This window comes from Barbus barbus (assembly GCF_936440315.1).
Source record: "Barbus barbus genome assembly, chromosome: 5".
Taxonomy (NCBI): Eukaryota; Metazoa; Chordata; class Actinopteri; order Cypriniformes; family Cyprinidae; genus Barbus; species Barbus barbus.
The window spans coordinates 18,489,971-18,507,040 of NC_136733.1; the positions used below are offsets into that span (position 1 = coordinate 18,489,971).

Sequence of the window (17,070 nt, forward strand, 5' to 3'; positions counted from 1 at the left end):
TGTCTGATATTTTTCATTTATAATGAAAATATGTCCTTTATAAGTGAACATTAATGTAAACTTCAGCTTTAGAAGGACAAATTTCATCAAAAAGGTATTACATTTATTTAATTTAGCACTTAGCTACCCATGCAAATGTTACAAGTATTTTAAACCACTGTTTGTTTTAAAAAAAAAAACAGTACATATATTTTACTAAATGAATCATTCAGACCGAATCAAACGATATCACTTTTTTTTAAACATTCGTGAATCAGACATAACTGCTTCTCTCACACTATACAGAGCTAGAGAAGATGTCAATATTTTTTGTGACGTCTGGTTATCACATAAAGTTATCTATGGCTCAGTGGAACTAAGCTAAACTAAAACTGAAACAACAATTAGGCCTATTCAAAATCTCAATATACGTTCGAAAACATTCAAAAACCATACGTTTAAGTTGTAGTACTAAAAGTGAAATAAAAATAAAAGCTAAATAAACAAAAATAACTAATAAATGAAAAATATAAAAGCATATAATAAAATGACAAACTATAATTTAAATGAAAACTGTAAAATAAAAGTTAATTAAAAAATATTAATAAATACTATAATAAAATGTATATACTGTATACTAAAATTACACTGCTATGGCTTTAAAAGACTTTAAATATAATCAAGACGTCTGGACAACTTTTATGATACTTTTATGGTGTGCTGTTTTTGAAGCTTGAAAGCTCCGGTCTCCATTTAATGCAATTTACATTACATCCCCTAGCAGGTCCTTTAATATATAAGCTATTCCTAGCCTGTGTTATGAAATATATCAAGTTTATAACCTCACATGAAAACTTGAAAAGGGTCTATATTACACTGTAAAAAAAAAAAAAAAAAAAAAAAGTTGAAGCCAACTTCAAATTTTAAGGGAACCAGCTTCAGCAGATTTTTGAGTTCTCTCAATTGATTTTTGTAGGAGATTCTCAACTTTTTGTTGAGAAAACTCAAAAATCTGCTGAAGCTGGTCGCCTTAAAATTTGAAGTTGGCTCAACTTTTTTTTTTTTACAGTGTAGATGTATTTGCATGGACATGAAGGGAAGGCAACCAAAATGTTCAAATCCATGTGTCACATCACTACTGAGCTTTCAAAGTGGTCTGAACAGCCTTCAACATTCTTTAATGTCAGAAAAAGTGATTTAGCAAGCACATGTGGTGGCAGACACTCATTACTATGATGGTAATAGAACTAAAGACACATAATGCAAGTGTGTCTCCTGTCAACAGAGCTCATGTGGGGAGGGGAACAGAAGCTCACGCTTGCATGGACATAACTGTCAGAGATTGGGGTGAAGGGATGAGGCAAGGACTCAGTGGTGCAGGAGAATGGGCTTTTATTAGTAATAAATAAAATAAACTAAAAGTACCCCATAGGGGAAAAACAAGACAACTGGAAACCAGGCTTGGCAGGGCGGGAACAGACAACATTCAACGACGAACTGGCACAGGACTGCAAACACAAGGAGATTATAAAGGGAGCAAATGAGGAGTGTAACGAGGCAAACACAGATGGGGCAAATTAACCAATAATCAGGAAACAAGATGAGTGGGGTCAAGACAATTGACATGAGAGCACATGGCACACAGAAAACTAAGACAAAAGCCATGTGCTCACACAAAACAAAAACACAAGTACATGGCCAGCAAAACAAATCACCAGCCATGTGCAAAACAGGACACGAACACGCAACTAATGAGAATACTCATAAGCCGCGTGTTCACACAAGACATGAAAACATGAAAGCAAGCAGCCAATGAAAAACACAAGCTGCGTGCAACAACACACGTGGACAGAAGAGCATGCGGCCGAGCGAACTGGAGACCGCACACTCACACAACAAGACAGAACATGGAGCGCGAGTGTCCGAACCCCGACACTAAACCGAAACTCAAGACATGAGTGCCGGGATCCAATCACCACGCTCCAACACGAAACAAGGCACGCAGACGAGAGAGCGCACTCATGTAAAAACAGGACATGATAGGAGCGTCAGGGCCACAAAATCATGAATGACATTAAACCGAAGTGACAGAACCCTGACACTAACAATCTAAGCATAAAAATACTCCCAACATGCCCAGCAGGAACAATAATTTGTGTGATATCTGAGTTGCCATAACTAATCTGCTCTTCATTCTTTACCTTTAGTCTGTGGATAAGCAGTTTTGCTGTAATTTTAAGGGACAGTTCGCCAAAAATGGAAAATTCTGCCCTCAGTTGTCATCAACAGCTGAAGTATACTTCAGAATATCTTAACTTATGTTCCACAGATGAAAGAAAGTCATAGAGGTTTGAAAACAACATGAGGGTGAGTAAATAATTACAGAATTTCTATTTTTTGGGTAAACTGTCCCTTTAAATTAAAGCAAATGTATATTCAAGAAAACCCTTTTGCATCATAAAGGTCATAAAATCTCTTTTCTAAAATAAGTAGCAATGATTTAACTAATTATCAAAGATAAATAAAACAGAATCGCACGACAGGCGATTCTAATACAAGCCAGTGACTTGCTTTCAAATTGCCGTCTTCTCCAGGGTGCAAATTGGATCCGTCTGTCCTGTAGGGTGTAAGTGCAGCAAATAGCACCTGTTTGAGTATCACATGAACAGCAGTTTGGGGGCCCCGTTACTGTTTAATGGATTTTTTTGGTGTTTATAATTTGCTGCTCTCATGGGAGAAGAAATGCAAGATCCATATCTCCATCAGATCTTATCTGAATTACTGACTGTTCTGCATTCGGCCTGTAACATATCCTTCAAAAGAGCTGGAGTGTGTACAGGACGAGGAGACGGAAAGAGCAGTGAAAGGCAAAAAGGGAGGAAAGCATACCTTAAGCAGACATGGTAGCTTTTTTTGGACAGTATTTACAGTCAGTAGAGGTTTAAGTTACGATATGTTCTGACTTGCACTTTGTAGAATGTGCTGTCTGGAGCAAAACACATAAACCAGATGAAAGCATTAAAGCATATGCACAAGGGTGAGCTTAACATAACATAACTGATGAAAAAAATTAGAGATGTTATTTTAATGTTTTTGAAAGTCTCTTATTCTCACCAAGGCTGCATTTATTTAATGAATACAATAGAAACAGTAATATTATAAAATATAATTACAACTTAAAATAACTCTATTTTAATATACATGTAGTCAACATTTGAAGTGGATCAAAAAATTCAAAGTTGTGCTAAGACAAAAACATTTTGGTTTTAGGTTTTAGGACAACTTTGATGAAAGGTTTTGATCCACTTCAAATGTTGACTCCTATATTTTACATTTTCAGTCTTAAGTGTCACAGAATCCTTCAGAAATCATTCTAAAATGCTGATTTGGTTATCAGTGTTGACAACAGTTCTTTGTAAGGAATCTGTGATATTTTTTTCAAAATCCTTTGATGAATAGAAAGTTCGAAAGAACAGCATTCATTTGAAGTAGAAATATTTTGTAACCATGTCTTTTATAATATCTCTTTGAAGTGTAATGTGTCCTTGCTGAATAAAAGTATTTCTATTATCATTGGTATTGTGTAATAATTAAGCAAAAAAATGGACTGAATACATATCACTTTTTTGGGGACAGCATGAAAGCTTGGCATGTTACTGCTGCTTTGCTTACATACTGCTTGTGTGTGCAGCCTGAAACAGGCCTTACACTACACTCAGCTCAGCCACAGACTGAGATCAGTTTGTAAATATCAGTGTCATGTGCACTGAAGAAGTTGACCTCAACAGTTTGCACCTGGTAATTAGACAGCTGGACCTCTCGTTAACTTGTCTGTTGCAGCACGTAAAAACAAAGATAGACACAGACTTAAACATATTAGAAAATTACACTGGCGGTGACCTGCCTCTAGACAATGTGCAGCATTTAATTCAGATGAGTCTACAGTCTACACACACACACACACACACACAAATACATACATCCTTCACACTCTAAATGACTTGGTACTTATGCTGCCATAAAGATGGAAAGTGGGGATGGATTCTCCAAATCCGTTAACTTAAACTGAATTGCCATGTATAAGGTCAAGCATAATCCCATTAACGCTGTACCAGAGAAAAAGGAACTTTACTGGCCTAAAACACTCTCCTAAAGAAGTTGTTAATGCCTGCTATTTTCAGTTTGACTGAGGTTTGGTGCTGATGACATAATCCACCTTCATAAATCGTTTACAAATCAAATACACTCTCTCTCTCTCTCTCTCTCTCTCTCTCTCTCTCTCACACACACACACACACACACACACACACACGCACGCACACACACATATACAGTGGAGTCCAAATGTCTTGAGTCCTCTAGTGACAACACTTTTATTTTATTTTCTGAATCAATCAAAGTGAAAAGCTGAACTCATAAAAGGAAAAATGTTCATCACTGTTTTAGTAATTGGTTTGTCCTTCTTTTGCTTTAATTAAAGAAGCACCCAGGCTGAACCGCACAAGGACTCACATATTCAATGCCACAAAAAAGTCTCACCATTCAGATTTGTATTTTTTTGTAGTTGTTTACAGAATTCCAAGATATAAACTCAGAATTGAAAGATATAAACTTACAATTCTGAAGAGAAAACTCTGAATTGTGAGATATAAAGTTGCATTTACCTTTTTAATTTTTCATTCTGTGCTGGAAACAGAACTGTGATATACAAACTCGTGCAAATTCTTTTTCTCAAAAAAGTCAGAATTATGGGACTAGAATTATAAGAAAAATCTGAATTGTGAGATAAAAAGTCACAATTACCTTTCTTATTTATTTATTTTTTTCCTGTGGCAAAAAACGGCTTCCATAGTATTTATTCAACTTCATAATAAATCTGATTTTCAATGTGACTTTTGGTGGCCACTGTTACACTGTAAACTTACTCTAAATGTATGCAACCAAACAAGGTCCACATTACAAGCTGCAGAGTTGCCTTTATCAAGGAATCATGCATACATTGCATAGAGCAAATGATTAACAGGGCAGCCGATCAAATATACCCCCTCTGCCATCACTCATCACTTTCAAAAAGCTTTAAGAGCTGATGCTTAAATTGCAACAGTTTGTACAACAGTGAAACAAGAGATCTAAACACACGCTCCCCCTCTAAAGTGTGTGTATCACCTGACACTTCAGACAAACTTTCTCAAGTGCAGTTTGGCCTTCTGTGTAATTCTGTCTAGAAACAGCCCACACTGCTTTTGATTTGGACACAGACAGTGGCTGGAGGGTGTCTGAGAGACGCTGTCACTTTAAGCAATTAACTTTCCCTTTAAAGCCGCTCTTATAAAACTGACAGCTGCAGACATTCACAAAGGACCAATCACCTCTTCAGAAACACAAAACTGCTCTGCTATAAACCAAACTGGTTCTCTTTTATTGGGGTGGTCCGGCATCCCGTATACAACCCCTCACTACCACAGACGGGCTTTCTTACAATGGGACCCTCTATTTCTTAATAACGCTCATGGACTTGGGACGCCCCAGGGAAAGTTTGTGGCCCCCAGAGACCTATAGAGAGCAAACTTTTCAAATGCCAGTAAAGTTGCGCACATTAAGCCTCAAAACCCACTGTTTACAGTGGGACTCCAACATGCAGAAGGAATGTATAAATAGGTGGCTTGGAAAATGAATATTGTTGCAATACAATTTCAGTGCAAGTTTACACAACAAGCTCTGTACCATCACATATGTCACGAGTTATAACTTTCTAAATCTCAATGGCTACAGTCAAACTAAGATTTTCCAATCGTGCACACGTCATCTAATTTGAGAGAGAGAGTTAAAAGAGGCTGATGTGGTATAGGAGAAGCTCAGGTAAGAACAGACTACTAATGCACTCTATCATGAGGCAGCACATAATTACCAAGCAAACCAAAGAAAAGAAAGATCTTGATAAATCTGAGAGATCTAGTTAAATTTTCAATTCTCATCTGGACTCAGAGCTTGGTGTACCAGCCTTTCAAGAGGTTGAGATAACTACTGAAGTGTGCTGCCATTGATTTGTTGAGCTTTTATGGCAAGCCATTTTAACATTTAATTATTTAAATGGACTACTTTCATTTTACTAATACTTAAGCCTTATATTACTAATAGTGAAAATACACAAATAAGTACTGAGTAATATTAATTAACAACCTGTACTTATTATAGAATTATGGTTAGGGTTTGGTTTAAGGTTAGTTGCTTGTGCATCATTTAATGTTATTACTATAGTAAATAAATGTAAATAAAGTGCTTGCCAGGAATTTTAATGATGATAACTCTTGCCATTGTAAAGACTCTAAGTTTATCCCTCACAGGCTAGTTTTCACTATGGCATCTAATTCACTATGACATCTAACTTAATTAAGGTCAACAGTACTTTTTCCTTTGCTAGTCCTTTGTTACAAGTCGCTACTCCAGTAGTGCAAAGTAACTATTTTGTTGCCATTTTGCCATTGAATTCTAATGGGATCTGTAGTTCAGATATCAACTGTTCACTTCTGACTAATAGCCATATTTATTCCATTATATATAATAATTATTTGTAAATATTCAAATAGCACCTATTTCAGCTTTACTTATTTCACAAGACACTAGTATTTATCCCATTTGCTACAATAGCAATTATCCCACTAAGTTGCTTTTCTACTTGCTATATGTGAAGACTAGACAGAATTGCTACTTTGTGGTCACTTTATAGTAAGATTCAAATATTACCTGTAACAACAAGAATACAAAGTACAGTTAATAAACAGTTAGAATTGTCTATTAAATTAGTACTAAGAAAACTGGAATGGAAAAATACAATAATAATCATTTCAATAGTTAGAAGTAGTTTCATAGCATCAGATAAATTACTAGTAAAACTGCAATAGCTAGGTCAACCAATAACAACTGGTAGTTTAAATTTGAACCCCAGATTCCCATTGAATTAAATGACAAAATTCTACTTATTACTAGGGCTGCACGATTCTTGCTAAAATGTGAATCACGATTCTCTTACACGATTCTCATTTTTTCAACCAAAATGCATTGCACTCAAGTACAAAAAAAAAAACACAGGACATTCAGTATAATAAAGTGCTGGAGTAACAAAAAATTGTCTCTTTTCTTTATTTTAGACCCCTTATAGTAAATAATTTTAAAGCTTTAAGTTGTTGAACATAAGAGAACATTAACAATAATAAATAAAAATATTCACATTCACACGGGGCGTCGGTGTCAACGCCTCTCGTTTACTTTGAATGGAGTGACGGCAAGCGTCGCCGAACTGAATTGTGGGTCCCTCGTGTCGCTTCACTGGCGTTGCACGCGGCAGAAGTTGAAAACTTTTCAACTTTTCAAGCTCCAACGCAGGCGTCAGCCAATCAGATCACCTTATGCAAATAGCCTAGCGCAGATGCTAGCCAATCCCGTTCATGCAGCACCAGAAAATTATGTGATTGGCTGTTATCACTATGACGGCGCTTCAGCACCATGGTCAGCGCCAAGCTTCAGACACGCCCTCCGTCAAGCTTTGATGCTGACGCCCCGTTGAAGCAGCGCTGCGCAGAATGATCACCGTATGACATCAAAGTACCGCAAGAGCGATTTGAATGCATAGGATCCGACTGCTTTCTTATTGCTCTCGTGGTACTTTGATGCCATATGGTGATCATTCCGCGAACGCGCCTATTGACTCCGTTTAGGTCTGTTGCCTTGAGGGAGAGGAGAAAAGTGATCAAGATTTATGATTGATTGGTGAATTAATAGTGTTTTGTTATTGTGTGAGTGTGACCAATAACGCGTGAATGCAGCATGATCTGAATGCAGGGAAATACACGGAAGTGAATCGCCGTCATTTAGAAATGAGATCGCATTTATATATGAATCGAGATCGTGATTTTTTTCCGATTAATCGTGCAGCCCTACTTATTACCAGTAATAATGGAATAGTTACTAGTTGTCATTGTTAATATAGAGACTACAAGCAAATACATAATTGAGCACATAATGTACTGCAGACGTTGAAAGAAATGCTCGTTAGTTTACTGAAATAATTGATAAAACAGCTTTCCATAAGCTTTAAGAGTGATAAATGTGACAGCGCACAACTGAACAATGAGCGCGCTTCAATCAACTGTTAACATTAACTGAAGTCATCCAGTCTGCACTTCATGAATTATTAGCCACACACCTTAATTGACCTAATATTATCTTATTAGTATAGTGATGATAACATATACATCACAGATATAAACTTACAGTAATAATGACAATCTTGCTCATCATCATTTTATTAACTCTACTGGCTCGCTTGCTTATTACTTCTATTTCATTCCCATTACCTGCCCACGAAAAATGAAGAAAAGCTATTATTTTGTGGAAAACATGTTTAAGGCACTCATACACATATGAACGCAAACATGCAGAGTTTCGTTTCCTTCAGCACTTCTGAGCAGAAACTGGTAGATGTCCGTACCTCTGCATGACATTATAGTCAACATAATAGAAACCATATTTCCCTAGAGTCCAACTCACCTAGAGACAAGAATGGTTTGGTTTCCATATTAGCGCATGCCAGCTATGTTTCTTGCAGATAATGATTTATTTTCCCAAGTGGGCACGCTATAAGATCCAGTAGGAAACGTCGTCAGACTGAAGCCAGATATCCGCTGTAAAGATCCACTTATTATAACTAAAGTATCTAGCCTACTTCAATCGGCTCCATCCAGTTTGTAACTCCGCAAGAGCGCTCGCTCACTCACTCCCAGTATTCCTTCAGCGATCAAGCACTGCCTCACCATAGGGACCCTACCGAGGGGGACTCTGACCACCAGCACTTTTGCAGCGACAAACCACTTCTACTTTTTTCAATGTGGTACTGGTACTCTTGCAAACACCCCCTTCAGACTATAAGATTATTCCATTAAAATATGTATTTAGCGATTTTTATAGGTCCGCTGGTATGACAACAGTCCCTATTCGTTTATTCAACTGAATGAAAAGGCTGTGAGGGATACACTTGTTTACAATGACACACCTTATTTTTAATATAACAGCGGGTGGTCATTTGTAATTTGCATGTGCAAAGCTTCCGCTGTCATTCAATTCCAGATATTTTAGCTGTACAAAAACAGTCCGTTTTGATGCTTGACATTGCAAACTGGTAGGCTATTTCTTATCAAATGCTTTTTATTTATTATCGTTATCATAAAGAAAATGGTTTTTAGTAAAAAAAGTTTGACTATTTACTGAACTTTGTTGTTCTTAGTTTTTTAATGGCTAATGAGTCGAAAGTCTTGCACATTCTGCATTACAAAATAAGGTGGATAAAGGTCCTAGATTATGTCATTTTCGACAACTATTATTTAGTTTATCTTTGGAGAGAAATTAAAGCAATCCTGTTTTACACGGAGTAAAATTTATCTGGACTATTTTCTCTTTCTTGTTTGTACAGAACAGAAATGAGATTTTCTATAGAAAAATCTAAATGTGTATGTGTCACTGATGTTGTGTACTCCAGGGAATTTCATCATTAATTAATATACATGGCACATTAAAGATCAAAACTATTCATTAGCATTATGAAATAAATTTTTTAATGAATATGCATAGATTAATATAGATTGAGATTAGTTTACTCAGTGCAAAAGGGGAATTAATTATAATGCGAGGTGGAGATTGCTTTCTAACAGCTATATAATATTAATATAATCTTCATGGCAGGGTATATTAAAACCTGACATACATGGACAGTTGGCCATCAAGATAATTATAAAGAAGGTGTGGTTGCAAAGTGAAAGACTTTAATCTTTAAAGGTTTTGTGATAAGAATAAATCTATGCATGGATAAATGCATCCACATGTAAATACTTTATGTTCAGTAATTCCTTTTTTGACCTGACCAGAGCAACTGGGATCTTTGAAACAGATTATCATGTTGCTCAAACTCATGTAATCTCTTCATGCAGGTCAATGTCATAAGTTTCCATTTGTGAAAATGTCAGTGAGCTTTTACAAGTTTGACACCGAGGGGGGGTGGGGGGTGTAGGTTTTGATAGTTTGGAGCTCTATAGATTTTTATTTGAAGCTGTAATTAGCTGTTTGATCAGATTTGATGTTTGTTTAAATGGCTTGAAATTTCTATTCTGTTGGTCCACATTATACTGTACTATTTCAATGCAAACTTGACACCTCTCCAATAGTGCTTGTCTGAGCAAAGAAAATGCTGCCTCAGATCTAATTAAATTGGAAGTTTAGAGGTCAGATAGCTTTTCAAAGCAAATGGCAAAGTTCAGCTTCTGAGTTCTAGCTATACTGTAACTCATAGCTGTAAAAACGGATGAGGAGAGAGTCATAGGTTACAATAACAGCTGGTGAGATTGGAAGAGCATACTCACTTTTCAAACAGCATCTTAGTCTGAGACCAAAATGGCTTTCCAAGAATGATTGCAATTGTTCCTCAGTTCAAGCACCCTTATAGAGAGAATGTAAACAGCTTAATAAATCTAATTGCGGTTCATTTTTAATATGATATCAGTATTACTAGTAAATTGCAATATAAGGATAAGTTCGGTTTTATAATGCAATCCCTTTTCATTTGAATAAATCACTGAAATTAAAGGGATAGTTCACCGAAAAAGAACATTTTATCAGCATTTGCTCACATTCATGTTGTTCCAAACTTGTATGAGTTTCTTTCTTCCGTTGAACACAAAAATATATTTTGATGAATATAGGTAACCAAACAGTTTATGGTAGCCACTGGTGCCTATAGTATGGAAAAAATGTGGAAGTCAATGTCTACTAAGTCAACGTTGAATGCAAATGTTTGCAACAGCAATTCTTCTTTTGTGCTCAACAGAAGAAAGAAACCCATGCAGGTTTGGAACTACTTGAGGGTGAGTAAATGATGACAGAATTTTCACTTTTGGGTGAACTATCCCTTTAAATACTAATTTAATTCATTCAGTTCTGCTCTTTTACATTTAAACTAAACATGTTTTATATTCTTGTTATTTTTCTACAAGAATGTTAAATAGTTTAAATTGCTTGTTTAAACTGCTATAATTTCAACTAGTTTCAGAAGAAAAGAAATGAGGCAAGCACCGTGTTTTCTTATTCCTTTGTGTATGACAGTAGAACAGTATGACAGTAGTTTGGTCATTGGAAGTCTTAGGTTCACATTCCTCACTATCGACCAGGAGCTAGAAACAGCCCTGAGGTCAGTCTGTCTCATTAACTTCAATACTCATGCAGGAAAAAAAAGAGAGAGACAGAAAGGCTTATAAATTATAATAAAATGTACAAAATATAACGGATAATAAATAAAATAAAATAAAGGAAAAATATAAATAAATAAATAAAATAATTTATTATTTATATTATTTATTCAAAATAAATAAATAAATAAAACAGAGAGAGGGAGAGAGATAAATGATTGTTTTCTAGCCTCTTTTTCACTTGGCTGTTACAGGTTTTGTAATTACTCTGTCAGAATAAGTCTATACTCTCAGGAACTATGCTTTCCTGTAGAGACTTACTAACAGTGATGTGCAGGCCAACAAACAGCACCACTGAAATGAGCACACCACACCCCTCAAAAGAGGAGCAACTCCATCAAACAGTGGTATTATCAGGGGTTAGTGATAGAAAACCAAAACCTTGTGCAGTGTGACTTTCTCAGGGAGACAAATTGAGATGTGTCTGACTGACTGATCTCTTAAGGATCAACGCCAAGTGCAGGGGCTCAGTGGCAGGAGTGATTTAGTGAGTCTCACTCTCTCCGCTGGTCAGCCACTGTGGAGGAAAGAGAGGGGCAATCAGCCTCGTCATAAATCTCTACACTTCCTCCCACCATCACCAGTTCAAGAGAAATACCCCCCAACCCCCTCGTACACAGCCCATTAAACCTGTTTGCCCCCGGACACACACACACACACACACACACACACTCACGCTTAGACAATCCGCTGAAGTCCAACACAGCAGCAAGTAATCAGTCATTTCGTGTCTCTTCGATGCATCCATCATGAGAGTTCTGGAAAAAAGTGTCATGAACTAAATATAAAAATGTTTGGACTGCTGAATATATGAAAGCATTACAGAAAAGGCTGCTATTAAAGGAATAGCTCATGGAAAAAGAAACATTCTGTAATTGTTGATTTACCCTCATGTCATTTCATACCCATATGCAGTTAGTTTTCCAATTGCACACAAAAGTAGCATTTCAAGAAGACTTGGGATATAATTTAAATCATAGAGTGTACGAATCAAACTTTTATGTTATTTTGTGGGGAGGCTCCACAGCCAGTGTTATATGGAAAGGAGAAGTGTTTACATTTTTTGAAATGTCCCATTTTTATAAAAACTCTCATTTTCTTTTACTTTATCTTGATGAACTAAAATAACTAAACAAAAGTATGTGTGTGATGTATGTGTAAACAACAAAGTTATTAAAACTTTCTAATTAAAACAACTTAAAAATATATTATTAAAAAAGTACATGAACATAGAAACTAAAAATAAAAACTATATTATATAAAACTATAATGTTATCTCAATGATACTAAAAAAAAAAAAAAAATCTGAGAACTATGATATAATTGTTTTCAGGATTCTTTGATGAATGGAATGTGAAAAAGAACAGCTTTTTTTAAATAGGAATTTTACACATTACAAATGTCTTAATTGTAAGTTTTGACCAATTTAATGCATCCTTGCTGAATAATAGTACTAATATATATTTTTAATTGCATTTACATTATGTATACTATTTAAATATTTTGGCTCAAGTATTCCTTAAACTTTGGGCTTAAAGTTATGTTTGACCAAATCCATCTCTCAGCTAGTTTACCAGGTCTCTTTTTCTTGCGTCAACAAATGCTATAAGATTCATGTTTTATTCAAAACTCACATCCAAAATTGACAAGGGGTGTGTATTTGCCAGCAGAGCACAACACAAAGTGAAATGAAAATATATAGTCCTGAAATACATTGTTTAAAGCGTTGAGGCCCAATTCCGCTGTGTGAGCTTCAGTATGAGTCGAATAATTTACTGCTGTGAATAATTAGTAAGTGAAGTGTGGCTGACTTCTCCATAGCCCTTGATACTTGGCACACTCTCTCCCTGTTTGCATCTCCACCAGTGTATCCAGATGGTCAACTCACTATGAACTCCCTGGGCTAGATACACCATGCAGCCTGCATATTATTTATCAATAACTGCTGTCCTATCAGGTGCTGGGACACCAAGAGGACTCAGCGGTTAGGAGACAAGAAGGGGGACAAACATGCAAACACACACACATATGCACACAGACAAGCGTGCATGAGTGCGGACCCACACACACACAACCACAGGCTCCGAGTCCGACACTATCCCAACATCTGCTTTTCATTAGCATCCAGCACACACTCTTCTTTGCTCTCTGTCTCCTGTTCACTCGCTCGCTCTATATACATTCACAACAACAGCCTGCTGTTGCTCAAAGAGCTGTCAACAGTTAGGACTTTCTCAAGATGTAAAAGGCAGAGAGAGAGTGAGAGAAAGAGAGACAGAGGGACAGAGGCAAACAAAAGGGCACCATATGGAGAGGGTGCTTAGAAAACCACCTGGCTCTATGATATGAGTGCCAAGTCTGTATTGTGAACGACCTGTCCTTAAATACTTAAGGTACAGATGCGACCAGTGGGTGAGGCTCACCTTAAACTCTCTTAACCAAATGTAACAAGCCGACAATGTTAATAAATGTTCGAAAATTTTTAAAAATTATGACAAACTGAACTGAAATTATGAAAAATTCTAAACCAAGTGAATTTATTTTACAGAAATACAACACAAACACTTTTCAAGCTTTTCACCATCAAATAAGTTTAGATTTAAAATGGTAAAACGATCAAAATTGATATAAAATGTATTGTGACACTTCTGATTGTCAAACGTTTTTGGCTCATGTTTATAATTAATGTGATGAACTACATCTGCTTGAACTTGAAGACAACTTTCAAGATCAACTTTCAACATCTTTATCCATCCACTAAAAATTATGAGACCAGATGTTTTAATGTATTAGAAGGAGAGTTATTATATTTTGACTAAAACTAAAACCATAGTTTTTTTAATTAACAAAACTTCAACTAAAAATAGAAAAAATAAATTAGTATCTCAGCGACACTAAAATAACAATGATATTTTATATCTAAAGCAGTAAAATTTATGTGCATCTTAAGTGTCCACTACGGTGGCCGAGAACACGCTGCAACTTCAGATAGAACACATGCAAACAGAAAAAGCACCAGCAAATCAAGAAAATATCTTCATCAATTCGACGGCAGGTGGTGCAAATGCTCACAACACAAACAAATGAAGAAATGCACTGCAAACGCTCACAACACAACCACATAAAGAATTTTATTTGCAGCGTGTTTCTTTGTTTGGTTGTGTTGTTGTGAGCATTTGCAGTGCGTTTCTTTATTTGGTTGTGTTGGGAGCATTTGCAGCGTGTGCGTTGTCAAATTGACGAAAGTTGTTCCCCCTTGAGGGAACGAAACACTGCGTCGGTAACGACACTTTGGGGAACCCCCTCAGCGTAGCGCGTCTGAAGCATGAATGAAACTATTCCAATCCTGATTGGTGTTGCGTCATGACGTAACATGTGACCGCATACTCGGAAGATACAAAGGGACGCCGGCACACAACAGAGTCAGCTTTTTGCTCTTCAGCAAGCGCTATGTGTCATTGTGTGTCTTATTTGGTGTTGTTTGTCACAAGCAGTATATTGTCATGGCGAGTGGACAGTTCAAGTAGTGTGTGCATCCCTGCCTGAGGTTTTTAACGGGTGGGGACACACATCAGCTGTGTGTTCATTGTTTGGGAGTGCAGCACACCCAGGCAGCTCTCGAGGGAGCTGCCTGTGCGGACTGTGAAGCTCTGCCGATCAGAGTGCTGCGCTCCCGCCTGGCTGTGTTTAATGAGGCTGGCCAGGCTTGCGCGCTCCGCGGAGGCAGCGCGGCAGCTTAGATCGTGGGGCTCGCAGATGGATCTGTCAGGAGGGCTTGAGACTGCAGATTCTCAGTACTCGTCTGACAGTTCCGATGTTCTCACTCCCGATGTTTGAGGACCCGATGTTTGAGCTGTCTGATTCCGAGGAATTAGACATGCTCAGCACCGAGGCGGATTTGAGGAGCTCACCGCATTTGAGGAGCTCATTGATGTGCTGTCTCGTGCTGTGGCCAAACTTAATATTAACTGGCCACAAGAAAAACAGGAAGTGCAAGTTCAGAAAAGTAAATTGGATGAGCGCTTCTTGCAGCACAGGTCTCAGCCTCAGCGCCGGGGTTTACCATTTTTTCCTGACTTACACAATGAGTTGTGTAAGTCACGGAATAAACTGTATTCCGCTCGACTCTCTAACCCTCTTGTGTTAGATTATAGTAACATTTTGGGACGATGCCTCGAGTGGAAGAGCCTTTAGCCAGCTACCTCTCCCCTGACTTTGCATCATCCCTTAAAGCCCACCAAACCTTGTCGGGTTACATCATCATTGGTGGGCAGGGCTTATATGGCGGCTGGTTGGGCTGGTGCATGCCTGCATACAATGGCACTGATGCAGGCATACCAGGCTGATTTTTTTTAAAGGATTTAGACTAGGGCGAGGGACCAACTCCGGGTGATTTAGCAGAGCTGCAGATTTATTTCTCCGTGTTACCAAGGAGACGGCCCGTGCTCCATGGCGGCTATGGTTGCCAGGGAGAGACATTTGTGGCTAAACTTGTCAGGGATAAAAAAGAAGGACAGGGCCTTTCTCCTAGATGCCCCGATATCGCCTTCTGGCCTGTTCGGCGACACAGTCAATATGGTCGTCGACAGGTTTCAGGAGGCGAAAAAGCAGTCTGCAGCATTTAAGCAGTACCTCCCTCGCCGCTCTAAATCTAAGAAGGCTGCTCTGAGTGGGTGGCCCCAGCTGTCATCAAGCTCCTCGTACCGGCAGGTACAAAAAGAGAGTGTCTCTTCAAGAGCCCCTTCTTAGGGATCTTGGCAACAGAGGCGATGCTCTCGTCCAAAGCTTGCCGAGCCAAAGGTCGATTTGAGGACTGTCCTTCAGGCTAGAAAGGCTTCGGGAAAGAGGTCCTAGCTCTCGCAGGGCTTCTGAGGGTTGCCCCCCATGGGGTGGAGCGATCGAGGTCGTTTCCACCTCGAAACCCTCAGGAAATTGATGTTGTTATCCCGCCGTCCAGTACGCTTCGGGCCACATCAATTTCCGGCGAACGCACGGAAACCTTTATGTGCCATGAAGGTTTCCTCATGGCACATAAATTGTCTGGAAATGCTAGCGGTCTACAAGGGTCTGAGGAGCTTTCTCCCAGATCTCAGCAGTCACTATGTCCTAATACGAGCAAACAATATGTCAATGGTCTCGTATTTGAACCATTAGGGGGGTCTGAGGTCACGTCCTCTGCGCAGATTGGCGCACCAGATCCTCCTGTGGTCCAAGGGGAAACTATAGTCTCTCAGAGCAATGTATGTCCCTGGGGACCAGAATCGGGGAGCAGACGTCTTGTCGAGGCAAGGGTTGAGGCCCGGGGAATGGAGACTTCACCCCGAGGTGGTGAAGTCGATATGCGAGAGGTTCGACCCAGTGGAAGTGGATTTGTTCGCGTCTCGAGAGACGACCCACTGTCCACTGTGGTTTTCTCTCAGGCATCCAGCCCCCCTGGCGTTGGACGCCATGGTACAGACGTGGCCGAGGCTACGCCTGTACACTTTTCCCCCGATTTCACCCTCGGCCAGAGCTGTGGAAACTGTGGGTCTGGCCCCTGAGGGGGCGCAGTACCTAGAGGCTGGCTTGTCGGTTGGAGTGATCGAGATCATACTCAGTTCTAGGGCTCCCTCCACAAGGAGATTGTACGGCCTAAAGTGGAATGTGTGTTCTACGTGGTGTAGAGAACGTGGGTTGGACCCAATTAACTGCCCGGTGGCTTCAGTGCTGGAGTTCCTCCAAGATCGTTTCTCTGCTGGTCTTGCCTCGTCCACACTAAAGGTGTATGTGGCAGCTATTGCGGCTTTCCACGCGCCTTTAG

At 38.6% G+C, this 17,070-nt stretch overlaps 2 protein-coding genes across 3 annotated transcripts in view; one reads left to right on the forward strand and one right to left on the reverse strand.

Moving 5' to 3' along the window:
* Positions 1-8,775, reverse strand: part of rxrab (retinoid x receptor, alpha b) — a 60,569-nt gene extending 51,794 nt beyond the window's left edge. Inside the window, exon 1 of the mRNA XM_079417399.1 lies at positions 8,527-8,775. Coding sequence (XP_079273525.1) covers positions 8,527-8,554 — 28 coding nt within the window. The 5' untranslated portion in view covers positions 8,555-8,775. The remainder of the gene's footprint in view (positions 1-8,526) is intronic.
* Positions 1-17,070, forward strand: part of LOC306870239 (mucosa-associated lymphoid tissue lymphoma translocation protein 1-like) — a 1,002,100-nt gene that overhangs the window by 42,014 nt on the left and 943,016 nt on the right. The window lies entirely within an intron of this gene.